Here is a 15432-nt window from a genome sequence, read left to right as displayed (position 1 = left end):
TTTTTGCACAAATATATAATAGAAAACGCATCTCTGAGTTGTTAAACAATATACAATACTAACTTCTCTCATTCTTACTATGCCATCAACGAAGGTCTGGGTCCCGTTTTATAAAGACTTTTTATAATAACAAATGCATTAATTTCTTTAACAAATTTACTATCAGCCAGTTAGATTGAAGGATTTTAGTAGCTTTTAACAAGTTATTGCAAATTTGTTATTATAACAAGTTTTATGAAACAGGCTCCAGATGAAGCTCGCAGTATCGGAAGTGAGAGCAAGCCAAAACAGGTAAAATTACATGATTGTGAAAAAAAAGATTTAAGTCATCACACCACACTTTCAGGAATCTATCATAATTATTCAGGTGTAAAATTAGACCGAAAAATCAGTCTATTTCATCCAGAATATGCTCTACTGAGGCTTCACCTAACTTCACCGCATTTCCTCCCTCTATAGAATAAAGTATAGACATCATGCCATGATGGTAATATGAACATGATTGGCTGGTGCATTCGTATGTTCCAACTGCATTCAAAACAAAATGAAAAAGTGAACCCTGTCTGTTTGGAATAAAATCTTTAAATTTCATATCACATATTTTGAGAAACCAGTGAGATAAAGCTACTCTTCATTGACACTCATTGTTTTTCCCATCAAAAGTGGGATTTAAGCAGTAATAAAAAAGGGAGAGGCTCACCCTTTTCCTCATAGACGCTGTAGTTAAATGTTACGCAGACCACTACCATTACAAGTCCTATGGGAGACTTCCGTCTGTGTAGGATAACTGAGAAAATCAGAAAATGCTCTAAAAAATTATTGTGAAGGAGCGGATTTTTCAGTCTAGTGAAAAATGCATTTTTACTCTCTCTATAGAAATATATACCTTCATAATACTGTACTGCTATTAAAGAAGACATACATCATTTTTTAACCATCTTCGGAGGTGCAAAGTTCATTTCTTTGGTCACGTCGTGCGGAGTCACCATACTCTTGCGTGCGTAACGATGGAGATACGTTGGCAGCGGGAATATATCCACCCAAGATTCCTCATCAATCTGGTCAAAGTTCGCATCAAATTTCATTCCGTGCTTCCGCAACCTAAGCATATAATCTGAATGGTATTTGCCGTCCGTGTAATCCAAGAAACGCCTGTAGTCGTTCTGAATATCCTGTAAATTCAGATGTTAAAGAGAAGTGAAAGAAGTAGCATTAAACACTGATTTCATGAGGAAGTCTGTAAAACGAAAATTAATTGTCACTATATCATCTTAGATCTAAATCTGGTATATTTACATAAACTGAAATTTGTGAATTCAAGCTGAAATATTATCGCACTGAGGATCACCAACACAGATAAGCACATTTAGGACAATTATTGCTGGAAAAATACCAGACATTTTGGTGATATATCGAGCGTACTTTTCTTATTTTGTCAGCAATTATAAAATTTCTTCCTGAATCCTTTGGGCATATATTTTTTAATTTGTACACACGACACTTTTTGTGTCATTTTATTGGATTCTGCATGAACTCAAATACAACTGTACCACAACTAGCAATTGTCTTTAAACAAAACTGACCCTTGCTATATTCACCAGTAAAACTTTGCATTACGAACCTACAATACATAAGCATTGCAGAAAATAGGTACATTTGTATGTGAAGGACAGAGGAAGCATAAAACTAATTATTGAGGACTTAAACATAAATGCTTTATTTCCATATCCAGGGGAAGGGGTAGTGAGACTTGAAGAATTTCTTTTTTTCCTTCTATCTTTACTTTTTTTCCATTTATGTCGGGCCAATTAATGCCCAACCCCCCCCCCCCCCCCAATCTCTGCCAGTGGTCAAAAGAGTGCCAATCTCAACTTTTATTTTTCATTGAAAATAATGTACTGCCTTATCATGAATAAATACAATATTGGCCCTGATGAGTTGAATATTTCTGGTATCCCACAAAAGAAAAGCCTATTGGTTATCTTTAATATTTGTTAATTATTTGACCATGCTATGTAATACGGTATCATAGATCAAATTTTGTACGCTTAAGCCTTTGGGGAATTTGTCAGGTTTTGGTGCATCGTGCAATACACACTCTGATATTGCACGAGAAAAATATGTGATTCTATTGCACCGCTTCAAGGCCCTATATGGATAATAATAGAATATATTGAGCAGTCCTGGGGTGTTTCACAAAGATTTAAGTATGACTTAGAGTCAAGCTTAAATGCAGACACATACATGATATGCAATGCACGATCTCATTGATCAATAAACAGTAGTGCGCATCCTCTTGGCATGATCTGACCAATGCGGTCATGCCTTTTATAACGCATCCAACTGGGAATTTAAGTGCGACTCTATAAGTCATATCGAAACCTTTGTGAAACACCCTCCTGGTTCGAATGCATATAGGCCTATGGCTTACCTTGAAATCTGTTTGAACCCAATCTCTGGCTTGCATCTCATCTCGAAGCTCTCTTTCAGTTTCATGAATTCTGAAAATTCAAAGTTAGGAGAAATATTACTTTCACATTAAAATATGTACTGGTACATTACATTTAAGACAGAGAATATCAATATATTTCTTTTCATATCAAAATACATCCCTGATACACTCAAGAGAATGAAGATATGAGCAAAATTGCTAATCAGAATTTATGTAATAAATGTTGGGAGTTTTAAGGTTACATCTTACAGCCATTGGCTTTTTAAAAGGTTTCACCGTATAATTATGGAAATAATACTGAATGCAGTACATAAAAAAAAACTTACATTTTATTGAGTCTCATTGTTTCTTCCCTGTGAAGCTTGGCAACCCGTGCTGCCTCTTCGGCTGCCAATCTATTGCACTCTTCTTTCGTAGCCTCTATCGCCTTCTTTAAACGGTGGGCAAAATGAAACTGACAAGAAAAAGATAAAAAATGAATGAAATAAATAGAAAAAATCATAATTATCTGTAAATGGTTGAAAAATCAAGCTGAATCCAACTGGATCCAGTTGGCCAAGTGGTTTCAATAGTTCGCAAAGTGGAAACAGGTATATAGGCCTACTGAATAAATATTTGAAGCATTATCCCCCACTAAATATCCTGCAGCTATTGAACTTCTGAAGATATGAAGATATGAACGAGATTGTATTACTCTGCGTGTTGAATGAACCCTTCAAGGTCGGTTATATGTCCATTTGCGACAGTTTGGTCGATCACAATAACTTGCAACACAAACGCTTGCTCGAAATAGGCAACTTTTCAGACTTAATTTCATAACACTTTTTAGGGTGAGTGAGGAAAATGAATTGATTGTGATGGGTATTCTGATGTCAAAGGATGATTTCTCGTTTACAGTCAATTTTGAAAGTCCATGTTTGGGCATGGTGTCCACCAAGCAATGAGAGTTAGCACTTACTATGTGGCCGGCCACCCCCAAAACCAATCCAATAAGTTGCCCAGAATAAATTTTGAGAACTTCAGTTTGAATAAGCACATCAAAAGCTTTAACATGACATATAAACACTGGCGGATCAAGGGTGGGGGGGGGGGGGGCAAATCTGGCCCATGCCCCCCCCCCCTTTTGAGAGGCACAATTAAAATTTGTAATTTAAAAATGCTGTTAAAATAGAAGTGTGCCCCCCCCCTTGAAAGTGAAGACCTTTTTTTTTCTTGTCAAATTTTTCCTCGGAAATGTGCCCCCCCCCCCTTTTTGGAAAATCTGGATCTGCCCCTGCATATAAATTGTCAAAGTTGATCAACAATTACCCACAGAAGTACTTGATTGAATGCAGAGAAAACTAAGTGAGGGCTTAAAAAAAAAAAAGGAGAATACAATGTTTGAAGTTTGGGGTTCACTCAATCATGTGATATGTACACTGTGCAATCTCAGTGAAACTTCAGTCCCCCCCCCCCGGCCCCCCCCCCCCAAAAAAAAAAAAAAAAACTGGTGTCAAAGAAACTCAAGATTTTATCTTTTTTTCTATCCAACTTTACGTCCTGAAATTTTGACAGTATGAAGAGGAACTATTCATTCAGATGAGGTTATTTTTTCATATTTGCTTTTTGAAGACCAAATCGCAATTTACAGAGAACCTTCCCTTGTGACTTATTGTTGGCTTTGGGGTGGCCGGTGACATATGTAGAATACATACCCTGGCGATTTTGAGAGCTCTGGCTACAGCAAATTCCTTGGCAACAAGGAACTGCTTGCGTAATTTACGAGTCGTCTCTTCAATGGCATCCTCTACAGCTTTTATTCTGATCCGTTCACATTCTTCCCACTGTTTCCTCAAAGCCTCTTCCTTCTCCTTTTTGAAAGCCCACGTTAACTTGGCAATACGCTCTGCTTCCAACTGATCTCGGGCTATCCTTACCCTTTCGGCAGTAGCTTCTGCTTCCTGGGGAAAAAATAAACAAGTAGTGGTCAAATGAGCAAATATCAAAATGTGTTTGCATAATATACCTATAATTCTAGACTTCTATGTAGCTTCCAAAAGATAGTAGTGTATCTAACTCATTCTCTTAAGAGAAATGGATACAAAACAGGCAAGAAATACAGTGAAAAACTTGCTTTTTTTCATTAAAAAAAATGCTACCATTTTTATTCACTTGCAAAATTTATTTTACATACTATAAAATGTTTGCCCCATCCCTGGCATCAAGAAGGGGCATGATGGAATTAAAAAAGCAGAATTTTTTTCTGGTTGGGGGTAAGATGTGTAAATTTTTTTAAAAGAAACTCAAAAGCGAGGGAGCAAAGCGACCAAGTGAAGCAACTGAGCTTGTCAGTCGGGCACTTTTAAACTTTCTAAAGTGAAAGGTTGGGGCTTGTGCACACTTGAATTTTCATGAAAATGTTCAGTAAAGAATGCAAGTTTCCAAATTTCTGGGGGGGGGGGGAGCTGCCCCTCCCCCCACCCCTTGGTGTGTACGACTATGAGAGGGGGTGTTGTTAAAGCAATAACCTACCAATCTAGCCTGTTCTAATGCTTTCCTTTTCTCTTCTTCTGCCTTTTTCATTGCCTTTTCGAGTGTTTCTTTCAATATCCGGGCTGCCCTTTTCTCTGTCTCTTGTACAGCTTTACGTATTGACTCTTCTTTGTCTTGCCTCCATGCTTCGTGTGCCCTTCCGTAGGCAGCTCCTCCCACATCTAATAATGACAATAGTAGTACATGTAGTATGAAAAAAAATAATGACAATAATAGTACTAGTAGTAATAGTAGTAGGGTTGCAAAATTCCCGAGAATTTTTGTGGCGGAAACTTTCCATGAGAATAAACAGGAATTTACTAGGAATTTGGGGGAATTTTCAGCAATTTTCAAGAAATGTTGGAAATTGTTTTTAAAAAGTAGCAATTTTTTGATATTTATATACAGGAATTGAAAGGATTACCCCGGCAGATGATGCTTGATTGTGCTTTGTCAGCAAGTTTCAAGCCAAATATTATGCTAAGACGGTCAGACAAAGCAGAATTTCAATGAATTTCATGTAAAAGTTGATTTACTGTATTAGTGGCTGATTGGTACGTGCGATGGCAGTATATGTACACTGCAAATATGCTTTACAAAAGAGATATTGTTCATGGAATGATGCCTATTGGGTGTTCTGATCTTTTGGCAGATGTTGAGAATCATTATTAATAATAATTATAACATTATTGTTGTTATTAACATTATTATTATTATTTTATTATCATTACTTTATTTCTCATTTACTTCTGCATAGCAGAAGTGAGAACTTGGTGCAGTTTGCAGCTTTCATTGAACCTTTTCCGTTCCTGGACCTGATTTTTCCCATTTAAAGACTCAAGTCAGTGCCATATAGCTGCTGGTGGGGTTAGTCTGCTGTGCAAACCTAGTCTGCAGGCACAGACCCTGATTGAAACTTTGATCAACAAGTGGGTCTCCACACAAAGACTAGCACATAAAATCTTGCCGTTTCCTGAGCGAGAGGGCCTTCAGTACACATGGCATGAGTAGGCTGCACATTCAGACCCAGTGGCGTACCGTGGGTCACGGCATTGGGGGGGCACCAGCAAAAAATTTGTGTCACTTAGTGAGCGAGCGAAGCGCGCCCAGTTGCCAGGTATACTGACCTAATAGAGACATTTTAAGGACAGTGCCATTAAACGGATATGTATCTCACTGGTCACATAATGTGAGCGCGAAGCGCGAGCTTAAAATTTTTGATATTCAGACCTAAAAAGGGACATTATAATCAATCTTTTGTAATCATGATACGTACCTGTCTCGCTAAATAATGCGAGCGCGAAGCGCGAGCTGAAATTTTTGTAAATATTGACCCCAAAACAGGAAGATTTTAAGGACTATATTTTAGGAATTCATTAAGAGTATACACATCTCATCATAGTCATCTAATGCAAAGTGCCAATTAGCGCTTGCTGATTTTGTTAGAATTACATCTAAACATGCACATAAAGCACTTGTAATCATGATCAACATACCCATCTCACTAATCAAATCTTGCGAGCGCGAAGCGCGAGCTGAAAATTTAGGAAATTCAGACCTGAAGAGGGGCATTTTAAGGCTTGTTTGTAGGAATTCACGAAGACCATACGTAGTTCACTAACCAAGTGATGCGAGCGCGAAGCGCGAGCTGAAAAATTTTGATATTCAGATCAGAAAAAGGGACATCTTAAGGACTGATTCTAGGAATTCATGGAGAGCAGTAAGAGAAAGTAAGCACGGACAGGAAATGTTTTATATTAAGACCTTAAAATGGGGCAATCACTTTAAGTAGTCATGAAAAAGAAGCATACTATTGTACAAAAAACTATGATAACTCGAAGTGCGAGGAAGTATATTTGGCAGTTTGGTGTATATTGACTTGAAAACAGGAGGTTTTAGTATAACAGGATTATATATCTCGATAAACAGACAATGCGAGCACCAGGAACAATGACGACATAGGCCCTGAGCAAATTATGCTTCATAAAGTTATGAAAAAAATGTTTCTTATGTAATATAACATAACATAATTATGATATAATATAACATTAGAATGAACAATAATGTCTTCTTTTCCACAACGTTTCTCTTCCTTTCTCCCTCTTTTTCTCATTTTCCCCGTTTTTTTTTGTTTGTTTTTTTGGTCAGCCGATTGGGGGGGCACGTGCCCCCCCCATGCCCCCCCCCCCCCCCCCCGTAGTTACGCCACTGTTCAGACCTTTAACCTGAGTGAAGGCTTTGCACAGCAGACGAGTGCAAACCCTTCACTCAAGGAAAGTGGTCTCAATATGCAGCATAAAGTTTCTGCCAATGACTTGTGTACAGAAGGTCCTTTTGTTCAACAGAAAATTGTATTCGTGCTAGTCTTGTGTGAAGTCCCACCTGTGGATCAAAGTTTCAATAAGGGTCTGTGCATGCAGACTACATGTAGGGGGCAACGTTCTCTTAACATGTTATAATGGCAGGTTCTCACATAAAAAAGACCCTTGACATTTAAAGAAAAATGAAAAATAGTGTAATGCAAAGTCTTATTTTTTCATGTTGAATTGAAACGCTTCATTTTATACATTCAATGCTCCATCATGTTTCTGGATACATATACATGTATGTACTATACAGTAATGTATTTATGTACAGTTTGATGAATATTTTATACCCTGGGCAATTAAAAGAATGAAGAATAGTTTTAAATACAAATGAAAAGTATAATATATGAGTATATCAATTTATGATATTATTTAGAAACAGAATATTGTATTTAGAATCAGGATTTATCACTTTTTGTGAAAAAGATGAAAATTCCCCAAAATTCCAGAAACTTTCCATGGAAATTTCCCAAAATTTCTGGAAAGTTTCCAGCCCTTTGCAACCCTAAGTAGTAGTAATAACAATGAGTATTAATCTACCTATAAATATTACTACGGCAACGGAGATATATCTCTCTGCTACGACTACTACTGTTACATACTGCTACCACTACTTGTGTACTTCTACTACTTGAACTACTACCATTACTACTACTACTATTACTGCCACCACCACTACTACTACTACTACCACTACTACTACTACCAATACGACTAATATACTACTACTACTGAGTGATAGCTCAGTCGGTAGAGCGGGGGATTCATATTCCGGTGACAGTTCGATTCCTACTTGGTGTGCTAGCTAGTGCCCTTTGGTAAGGCATTAATCCTTTGGAGAGGAACTTAAGCCATCATCTGGTTGCTTGCTTACAGGCATTCATGCTTTCTTAGCAATCAGGTTAAAAAAAAGAACCACCAATTACCAATCACTACTACTACTACACCTACACCTACTACTACTACTACTGCTACTTCTAGTGCTATAGTAGTAGTAGTAGTACTACTACTACTACTTCTACTATACTACTACTACCACTACTACCACTACTACTACCAGTACGACTATACTACTACAGTACTACTACTACTACTACTACTACTACTACTACTACTACTACTACTACTACTACTACTACTACTACTACTACTACTACTACTACTATACTACTACTACTATACTTCTACTATACTACCATTATACTACTACTACTACTACTTCTACTACTACTACTACTACTACTACTCCTACTAGCTACTACTACTACTACTAGTACGACTATACTACTACTACTACTACTATACTACATACATACATCATCTGGTTGCTTGCTTACAGGCATTCATGCTTTCTAAGCAATCAGGTAAAAAAAAATCACCACCAATTACCAATCACTACTACTACTACGCCTACTACTACTACTACTACTACTACTACTGCTACTTCTAGTGCTATAGTAGTAGTAGTAGTAGTACTACTACTACTATGACTACTAGCACTCTACTACTACTACTACTACTACTACTACTACTACTACTACTACTACTACTACTACTACTACTACTACTGCTACTTCTAGTGCTATAGTAGTAGTAGTAGTACTACTACTACTACTATATGACTACTAGCACTCTACTACTACTACTACTACTAATACTACTAGTACTATACTACTACTACCACTACTACCACTACTAGTACGACTATACTACTACTACTACCACTACTACTACTACTACTACTACTATACTACTACTACTATACTTCTACTATACTACCATTATACTACTACTACTACTACTACTTCTACTACTACTACTACTACTACTAGCTACTACTACTACTACTAGCTACTACTACTACTACTAGTACAACTATACTACTACTACTACTATACTACTACTACTATACTTCTACTATACTACCATTATACTACTACTATATACTACTACTTACTACTACTACTACTACTCCTATACTACTTCTACTTCTACTACTACTACTACATGTACTACTACTACTACTACTACCGACTACTACGTACTACTACTACTAATATGTACTACTACTACTAATGATAATCATAACAATCAAACCCTTTGCAGGGGGGGGGGGTTCAAGTCGAACCCCTCCAATTTTTAAAAACAAGAACATCTACGGTGAGGGAGAAAATAGTTTTTTCACGGGGATAAACTGTAGGCCCTACAACTATTTTGACTAATTATTATCATTATGTTGTTTTGCTTGTTCAAGTTTATAGCAAAGCCAAAGGAAGAGCAGGAATTGAAAACCATGGCTACGGGCTGATTAATCATAATAACAATAATGATAATAAAAATATATCAACAACAGCAGTAATAATATTCTAAGTGTTATATATAAATGATAATAACATTAATAATAATGATACAAAATTCATAAAACAACAATAATGAAAATTGTAATGATAAAAATATAATCAATTCAATAGACAATAATACCAACTGCACTGATGATGATCAAATTTTTACTGACAGTAACAACAATCAACATGCACAGAATAGGATAAATGATTAATATGAACTCATGGTTAACGTTCAAGGGGTGCAAGTTATTATAGTTCTTATTTACTTATTATTTACAAAAGAAATAATATTACCAGCAAGTCAATGCAGCACCAAAAACCTAAATTTTAAAAGCAACAAACAGAATGAGTGAGTGTGATAATATACCTTCAACATTATCATGAGCAATTCGTCTGGTCGTCAAAGTTGTCCTTTCGAGCATTTGCTCCAAAAGTTCGCGTGGATTCTGTTTCTTCCTGCATGATCTCATAGACATGGTTTTGATGCTGATAATTTATCGCAAATCTTAAGCTAGTTAAGCTGACAATATTGTTTCCGAAATTCAGTGTTTGACGCGACCGACGGAGCGGCGATCTACATTACGTTGAGGTTCAGCTGCCGCGCTGTTGAAAACCAAGGCAACACTGGGATCGACGGTCGAGAACCATACCCTACCCCCCCCCCCCCCCTTCCGCCAAAGCTGCTTGAACGGATACGTACGGAGGAACGCAGACGCGCGTGCTCCGAATGTACGCATTGTACAGCGGCCTAGTTCGTTCACCTTTGACCTATTTTGGGTGTCACCGGCAAAATGGCGTCTCACATCGACAAGAATTTCCCTGTTGCTGGGCTGCTGCCGAAGAATGAAACAAGTGCATCAGCTTTCCTCACCAAGTATCCAGAGTATGATGGAAGAGGTGTGGTTATTGCGATTTTGGACACCGGCGTTGATCCAGGGGCGCCTGGATTGCAGGTAAATAAGAATGCGTCCATCGCCCGGGTCCACCGCAGACTCGCAGTCGCAGACCGGGCGGCGTTTGCAGTGTCACTGACTCAGTGTTGTTACTCCCGGTCGCGAAATTATTTTTCCCACCGAGTTCTGGACCAACATATGAATATTCATGACTTGCGTCTTCGGATTAAGAGTACGCATGCGCGTGGACTTTGCCTCGACCATCATAGTACCAGTGCCGGTGTAGCGGCGGATTCGGTTCCACCGGCGGATACCGTATCCGCCGGCAGATATCGTTCTTAATGGCCGATATCGTTTTTAATCGGAACCATATCCGCCGGGTTTGACGCGGCTTGATGTTTGCAGATTTGGTTCCTCGGCGGATTTGGTTCTATTGACGATACGTGTAATATATTTGGACAGACGTCCAACCTCGGCAGCGCGCGCATGCGCGGCTCTGGCAATGTCGTTACCAATGGGGGGAGGGGATTTTCGTCCGCCTTTAGACTTTTAGTGAATTTTTATTCAGGGGCGGATCCATACAGCTTTTGACGAAGGGCTCGATGGGGGTGAGGGAATAGGAGAAACAATGAATCGATATATCATGTATACATAGACCTGGCACATGCGCCAAAACTTTGCTATTTATTATTATCAGATTTTGATGAAATTTTCATCATTTTGTTTTGTAGGCCCTACGTGAAAATTTATACTACTTTCAGTCCGCAGTATGCATCGATATCTTTAACTGTGCTTTTTCACACCATGATTAGTGTAAGTTTGCCAGACTGGCGAAAATTTGTACCCCCATATAGGCCTATGGTTTTTATAAAACTACAGATTTTCAACGAGTTAAAACTTCATAATTTCAAAATAAATGAGGCAAATTAGTTTATGAATATATATTGCTGTTAACTCATATTATTGCTTGTAGAGTGCTAATTTTTTGTGAAAACATTTTTCAAACAAACATTTAAAAAAAGAATTTCAAAACATGATTAATATCTTATGTAGTTTATTGTAGGCCTATTTTTAATTTGTCATGTATTTTTTTAATTTGTTTTAATTCCTTTTTTCCAATATTTTTGTTAAGGAATCTGAATTAAAGGGATGGTCCGGGCTGAAAATATTTATATCTTAATACATAGAGTAGAATTCACTGAGCAAAATGCAGAAAATTTCATCAAAATCGGATAACAAATAATAAAGTTATTGAAGTTTAAAGTTAAGCAATATTTTGTGAAAACAGTCATCATGAATATTCATTAGTTGGGCTGATGATGTCACATCCCCATTTTCCGTTTTCTTATGTTATCACACAAAACCATATTTTTTTCATTTATTTCATACTTGTGTGAATAATATGTCTCCCTTATAATGAAATAAGTTGCAGCAATAAATATCTAATGCACTAAATCAGTTGTCAATCCAAATTTTCTAGTTCTTGGAGGAAAAAATTTGAATAAACCTAATTTCATATAATAAATTACAAAAGAACAAGTGGAGATGTGACATCATCAGTCCACCTAATGGATATTCATGACGTAACAGGCGGGGGGGGGGGGGAGTTGCCCCCTGGCGGATTTAACCAGGAATAAAAGAAAAACGGGAAAGGAAAAAAAAAGGAGGGAGAAAGAAAGGGAAAGGGGAATGAGGGGAAAATGAAAGGAAAAAGTGACAAGAAAACGAAGAAAAAAACCCTTTTTAATGGAAAAGGAAGGAAATCGGGAAAATGAACGAAAGAAGAACATTTGAGAAAGAACAAATCATTCCAAAACAGGCATATGTAATGCAATAGCACGGTGGGAAATAAATTAAAAGATGACAAAATGGCAAACAATAGCGCGAAACGAAGGTAAAATGCAATTAGTCAAAAGCTAATTTTTGGAAAACAAAGAAAAGGGACAAGAAAAAAAAATAACACGACCGGGCTTCCGATGATTGAAATTAAAGAGCGGGAAGAAAGATGGACTGGATACAACATTGTGCTATAAGCTAGCTAAATTTTATGTAAATAAGCTACCGGGGCTTTGCCCCAGACCCCACACAGTAGGGGCTCTTCATTTATACTGAACCTCAAATTGCTCTATAACGCTTCCCGTTCACAATCACGTTCAATTACTGCACATGCGCCGGGGGGGGGGGGGGTCTTGGTTCCACACCCAAGAGAAATAAAATAAATTAAAGGAGACAAGGTATAATGAAATGAATGGAAACAATGAAATTTGTTAGTTGCTGAATCTAATGGAAAAATCAATTACATAATTAGAATTTAATTTCAAAAGGCATTTTTTTCCAGCTCGATCACTTTGCGACTTTTTACAGATTTTTCCCACATTACTATGTTTTGCCCCTCAAAATATTTGGTTCATTACGCAACTGGGTTGAATAAATGTGTTGTGTAAAAGCTATATCCTGTACATGCCCGCGATTTGATTAAAATAGCGGCAATCTGCGAGGTTTAAATGGCTTTGATATCAAGAAATTCCGGACCCCAACCGCACAGCACTGCGTATGGAAGGGTTGGGCTATGGTCCCAAAAAGTTCTACAAACAAGAACAAAAAGAAAGGAGGAAAGAAAAGCAAAGGAAAAGTGTAGAATATGATTTTATTTACTGAATATAATGCCCAAAAATAGCTCAAAGTTAGATTCTTCTTTGTGCAAACTTAATCTCTGATTAACGTCAGTCTGAGTCTGACTCTGTCCCTAATCATCAGAATAAAGGCAAAATGTTGAGGCTTTCCTCTTCAAGGCCTAATGTAACTAGAATCCGAAAGGTAGCTGGCTCTCAATTAGACTAAGCTTAGCTAACCCACCTCTTCTTCGAACTTCATTTCGCAACGTTATTCACGCGCGGTGCGCGTGCATGCATGACGTGTGAACGTGATGAATGAAGGATATCGCGATAGCGCAAGAACGATATCTTCCGAATCTTCCGAAGGGAGTGGCCTTTTTTGGTACTGAATCCGCCGGAGGAGAACCATATCCGCCGGCGGATTTGGTGCCTAGAACAGTATCTGCCAGGCGCAGGATCCGCCGGTACACCGGTCGAAGCATTTACGTTCAGATCAGTTGCTCAGCATTAGCGCGCGCTATAGCATCGCCAAATTACCGGTACCTACATAGATACATAGGCCTTACAGGCTTAGGTCTATCAATCCAATTCTTAAACACTTATCAAACTAGCTGCCATTAATGGCAAGACATGATGCGCTAGGCTAGGGCTCGCTTAGGCTAGCGCAGTAATTTGAAATGCCTTGGCTTGGCCTTGAGGTTTTCAGGCCTTGGCCTTGGCCTTTGGTATTGAAGCCTTGGCCTTGGCCTTGGAGGTTTGAGCCTTGACTACAACACTGAATAGCCGAGTAATGGGGGTCGGGTCAACTCGGACCACGGGACATCTCGGACCGCGGGCCGAGTTGTCCCACCCATTACGAGATTTTTTTTTCACAAATCTGCGTCTATTTTTCGTCATTTCGAAATTTCTTGTAAAGATTTTCTAGAGATATGGTCTGATGGTAATGTTCTTCACTTTCTATTGCTTTTTTTTTCGCTGAAATTAAAAAAAAGTGTAATTTTAGGCGTTTTTCGACAGCTCGCGATTCCCATAGGCGCGCGTGTATTAACTGTGTCGGTGCTCGGCTCGGCCCCGCTCAACAGTGACTTGATTTTGTGATCATTTCTCCTCAAGTTACCACTTTTATCGCAGAAGATGGACTTTCTTGTATTCCATTAACTCCATTTTCTCATCGCAAGGATAAAATTTGGTGCATTTGCATGTTTTTGTTAAAGTTTTTCACCTTTTCTCTCTGGTCGCAAGAAGCGAACAACCGATGAACGGTCCGCTGCTCTTCATCGCAATTCTACGTAGCTCGGCCGCCTAAACTGGCGGGGTGGGATTCAGCCCGAATCCCCAATGGAAGTGGGCGTGCACAGTCAAAGAGCTGAGCTTGACTGAGTGAGAGAGTGAACTAGAGCTTGAAGCGTGGCAGTGTCGTATAGGCTCTGCTTTTTTTTTGTAAATATTTATATATATATTTTTATTTTTTCTATTTTTATTTTCCCTGAGTCGCACAAAAAATACTTTTACGTGGGTGGGGGCTCGGGGCGATTTCACTCCTGCCCCCGAAATGTGAAAAATATTTGCAGTGTAGATGTATTGGCATGCCGGGCTGAGGGTAGCCATCAATAATAAATGTTTATTTGGGGGCTTAATTTTTAACTTCAAATTGATTATTTTTAGGCCTATTTTTTATTTTTTTATTTTTTATATTGAGTGTCCCTGGTGTAGAGAGCTGAGTTTTAAGTTGCAATAATCAATATGCTTCAATTTCTTTGACTTTGAGTGCGACTGTGGTGTGGATGTTTGAGTCGCTCAAAAAATACTTATACGTGGATGGGGGCTCGGAGCCTCTTCACTCCTGCCCCCGAAATGTGAAAATGTTCTAGGTGTATCTGTGTGGGCATGCCAATTTCATTTTTATTTTTTATATTGAGTTTCCCTGGTGTAGAGAGCCGAGTTTTGGAGATGGTGAGAGGGGCGAGGATGTGAGAGATGGTGATGAGAGGGATGATAAGGGATGGGCCTTGATGATGAGAGGGACGAGGAGGTGAGGGATGGGGATGATGACTCATCGTCCGAGTTGTCCCTGATTCTAGTAATGCCATGGTTAACTTCGAACTGGTTAATTCCGAACTTTACGTTTACTTAGGTTTAGACAAATGTTAGCTTATTTGCCATGGTTTGTCTAGTCCGTATACAAAACCAGTCCTAGATCTAAAAAAAATGTATCTTAGTTCGAGTCTAGTCTCTAGATCTAGACTCTGA

The 15432-nt window shown here is 38.3% G+C and overlaps 1 protein-coding gene across 1 annotated transcript; it reads right to left on the bottom strand.

Moving 5' to 3' along the window:
* On the bottom strand, positions 1-10302 carry LOC129278999 (inner centromere protein-like). Its single transcript, XM_064111381.1, has 6 exons — positions 10042-10302; positions 4964-5145; positions 4147-4392; positions 2779-2906; positions 2432-2501; positions 1-1172 (listed from the first exon to the last, which is right to left on the bottom strand). Exons 1-6 carry the CDS (start codon positions 10148-10150, stop codon positions 924-926), a joined length of 984 nt encoding a protein of 327 aa, XP_063967451.1. The 5' UTR covers positions 10151-10302; the 3' UTR covers positions 1-923.
* Between the last annotated feature and the right edge of the window lie 5130 nt (positions 10303-15432).

The sequence above is a fragment of the Lytechinus pictus genome, chromosome 16 (genome assembly GCF_037042905.1).
Source record: "Lytechinus pictus isolate F3 Inbred chromosome 16, Lp3.0, whole genome shotgun sequence".
NCBI lineage: Eukaryota > Metazoa > Echinodermata > Echinoidea > Temnopleuroida > Toxopneustidae > Lytechinus > Lytechinus pictus.
This window is presented reverse-complemented; position numbering and strand designations above follow the sequence as displayed.

Coding starts and splice junctions, on each gene's coding strand:
- LOC129278999 (XM_064111381.1), bottom strand. CDS start 10,150: ATGTCTATGAGATCATGCAGGAAGAAACAGAATCCACGCGAACTTTTG. Junction 5,146..10,041: donor TGCTCATGATAATGTTGAAG/GTATATTATCAC, acceptor TGTCATTATTAG/ATGTGGGAGGAGCTGCCTAC. Junction 1,173..2,431: donor GGGTTCAAACAGATTTCAAG/GTAAGCCATAGG, acceptor CTGAATTTACAG/GATATTCAGAACGACTACAG.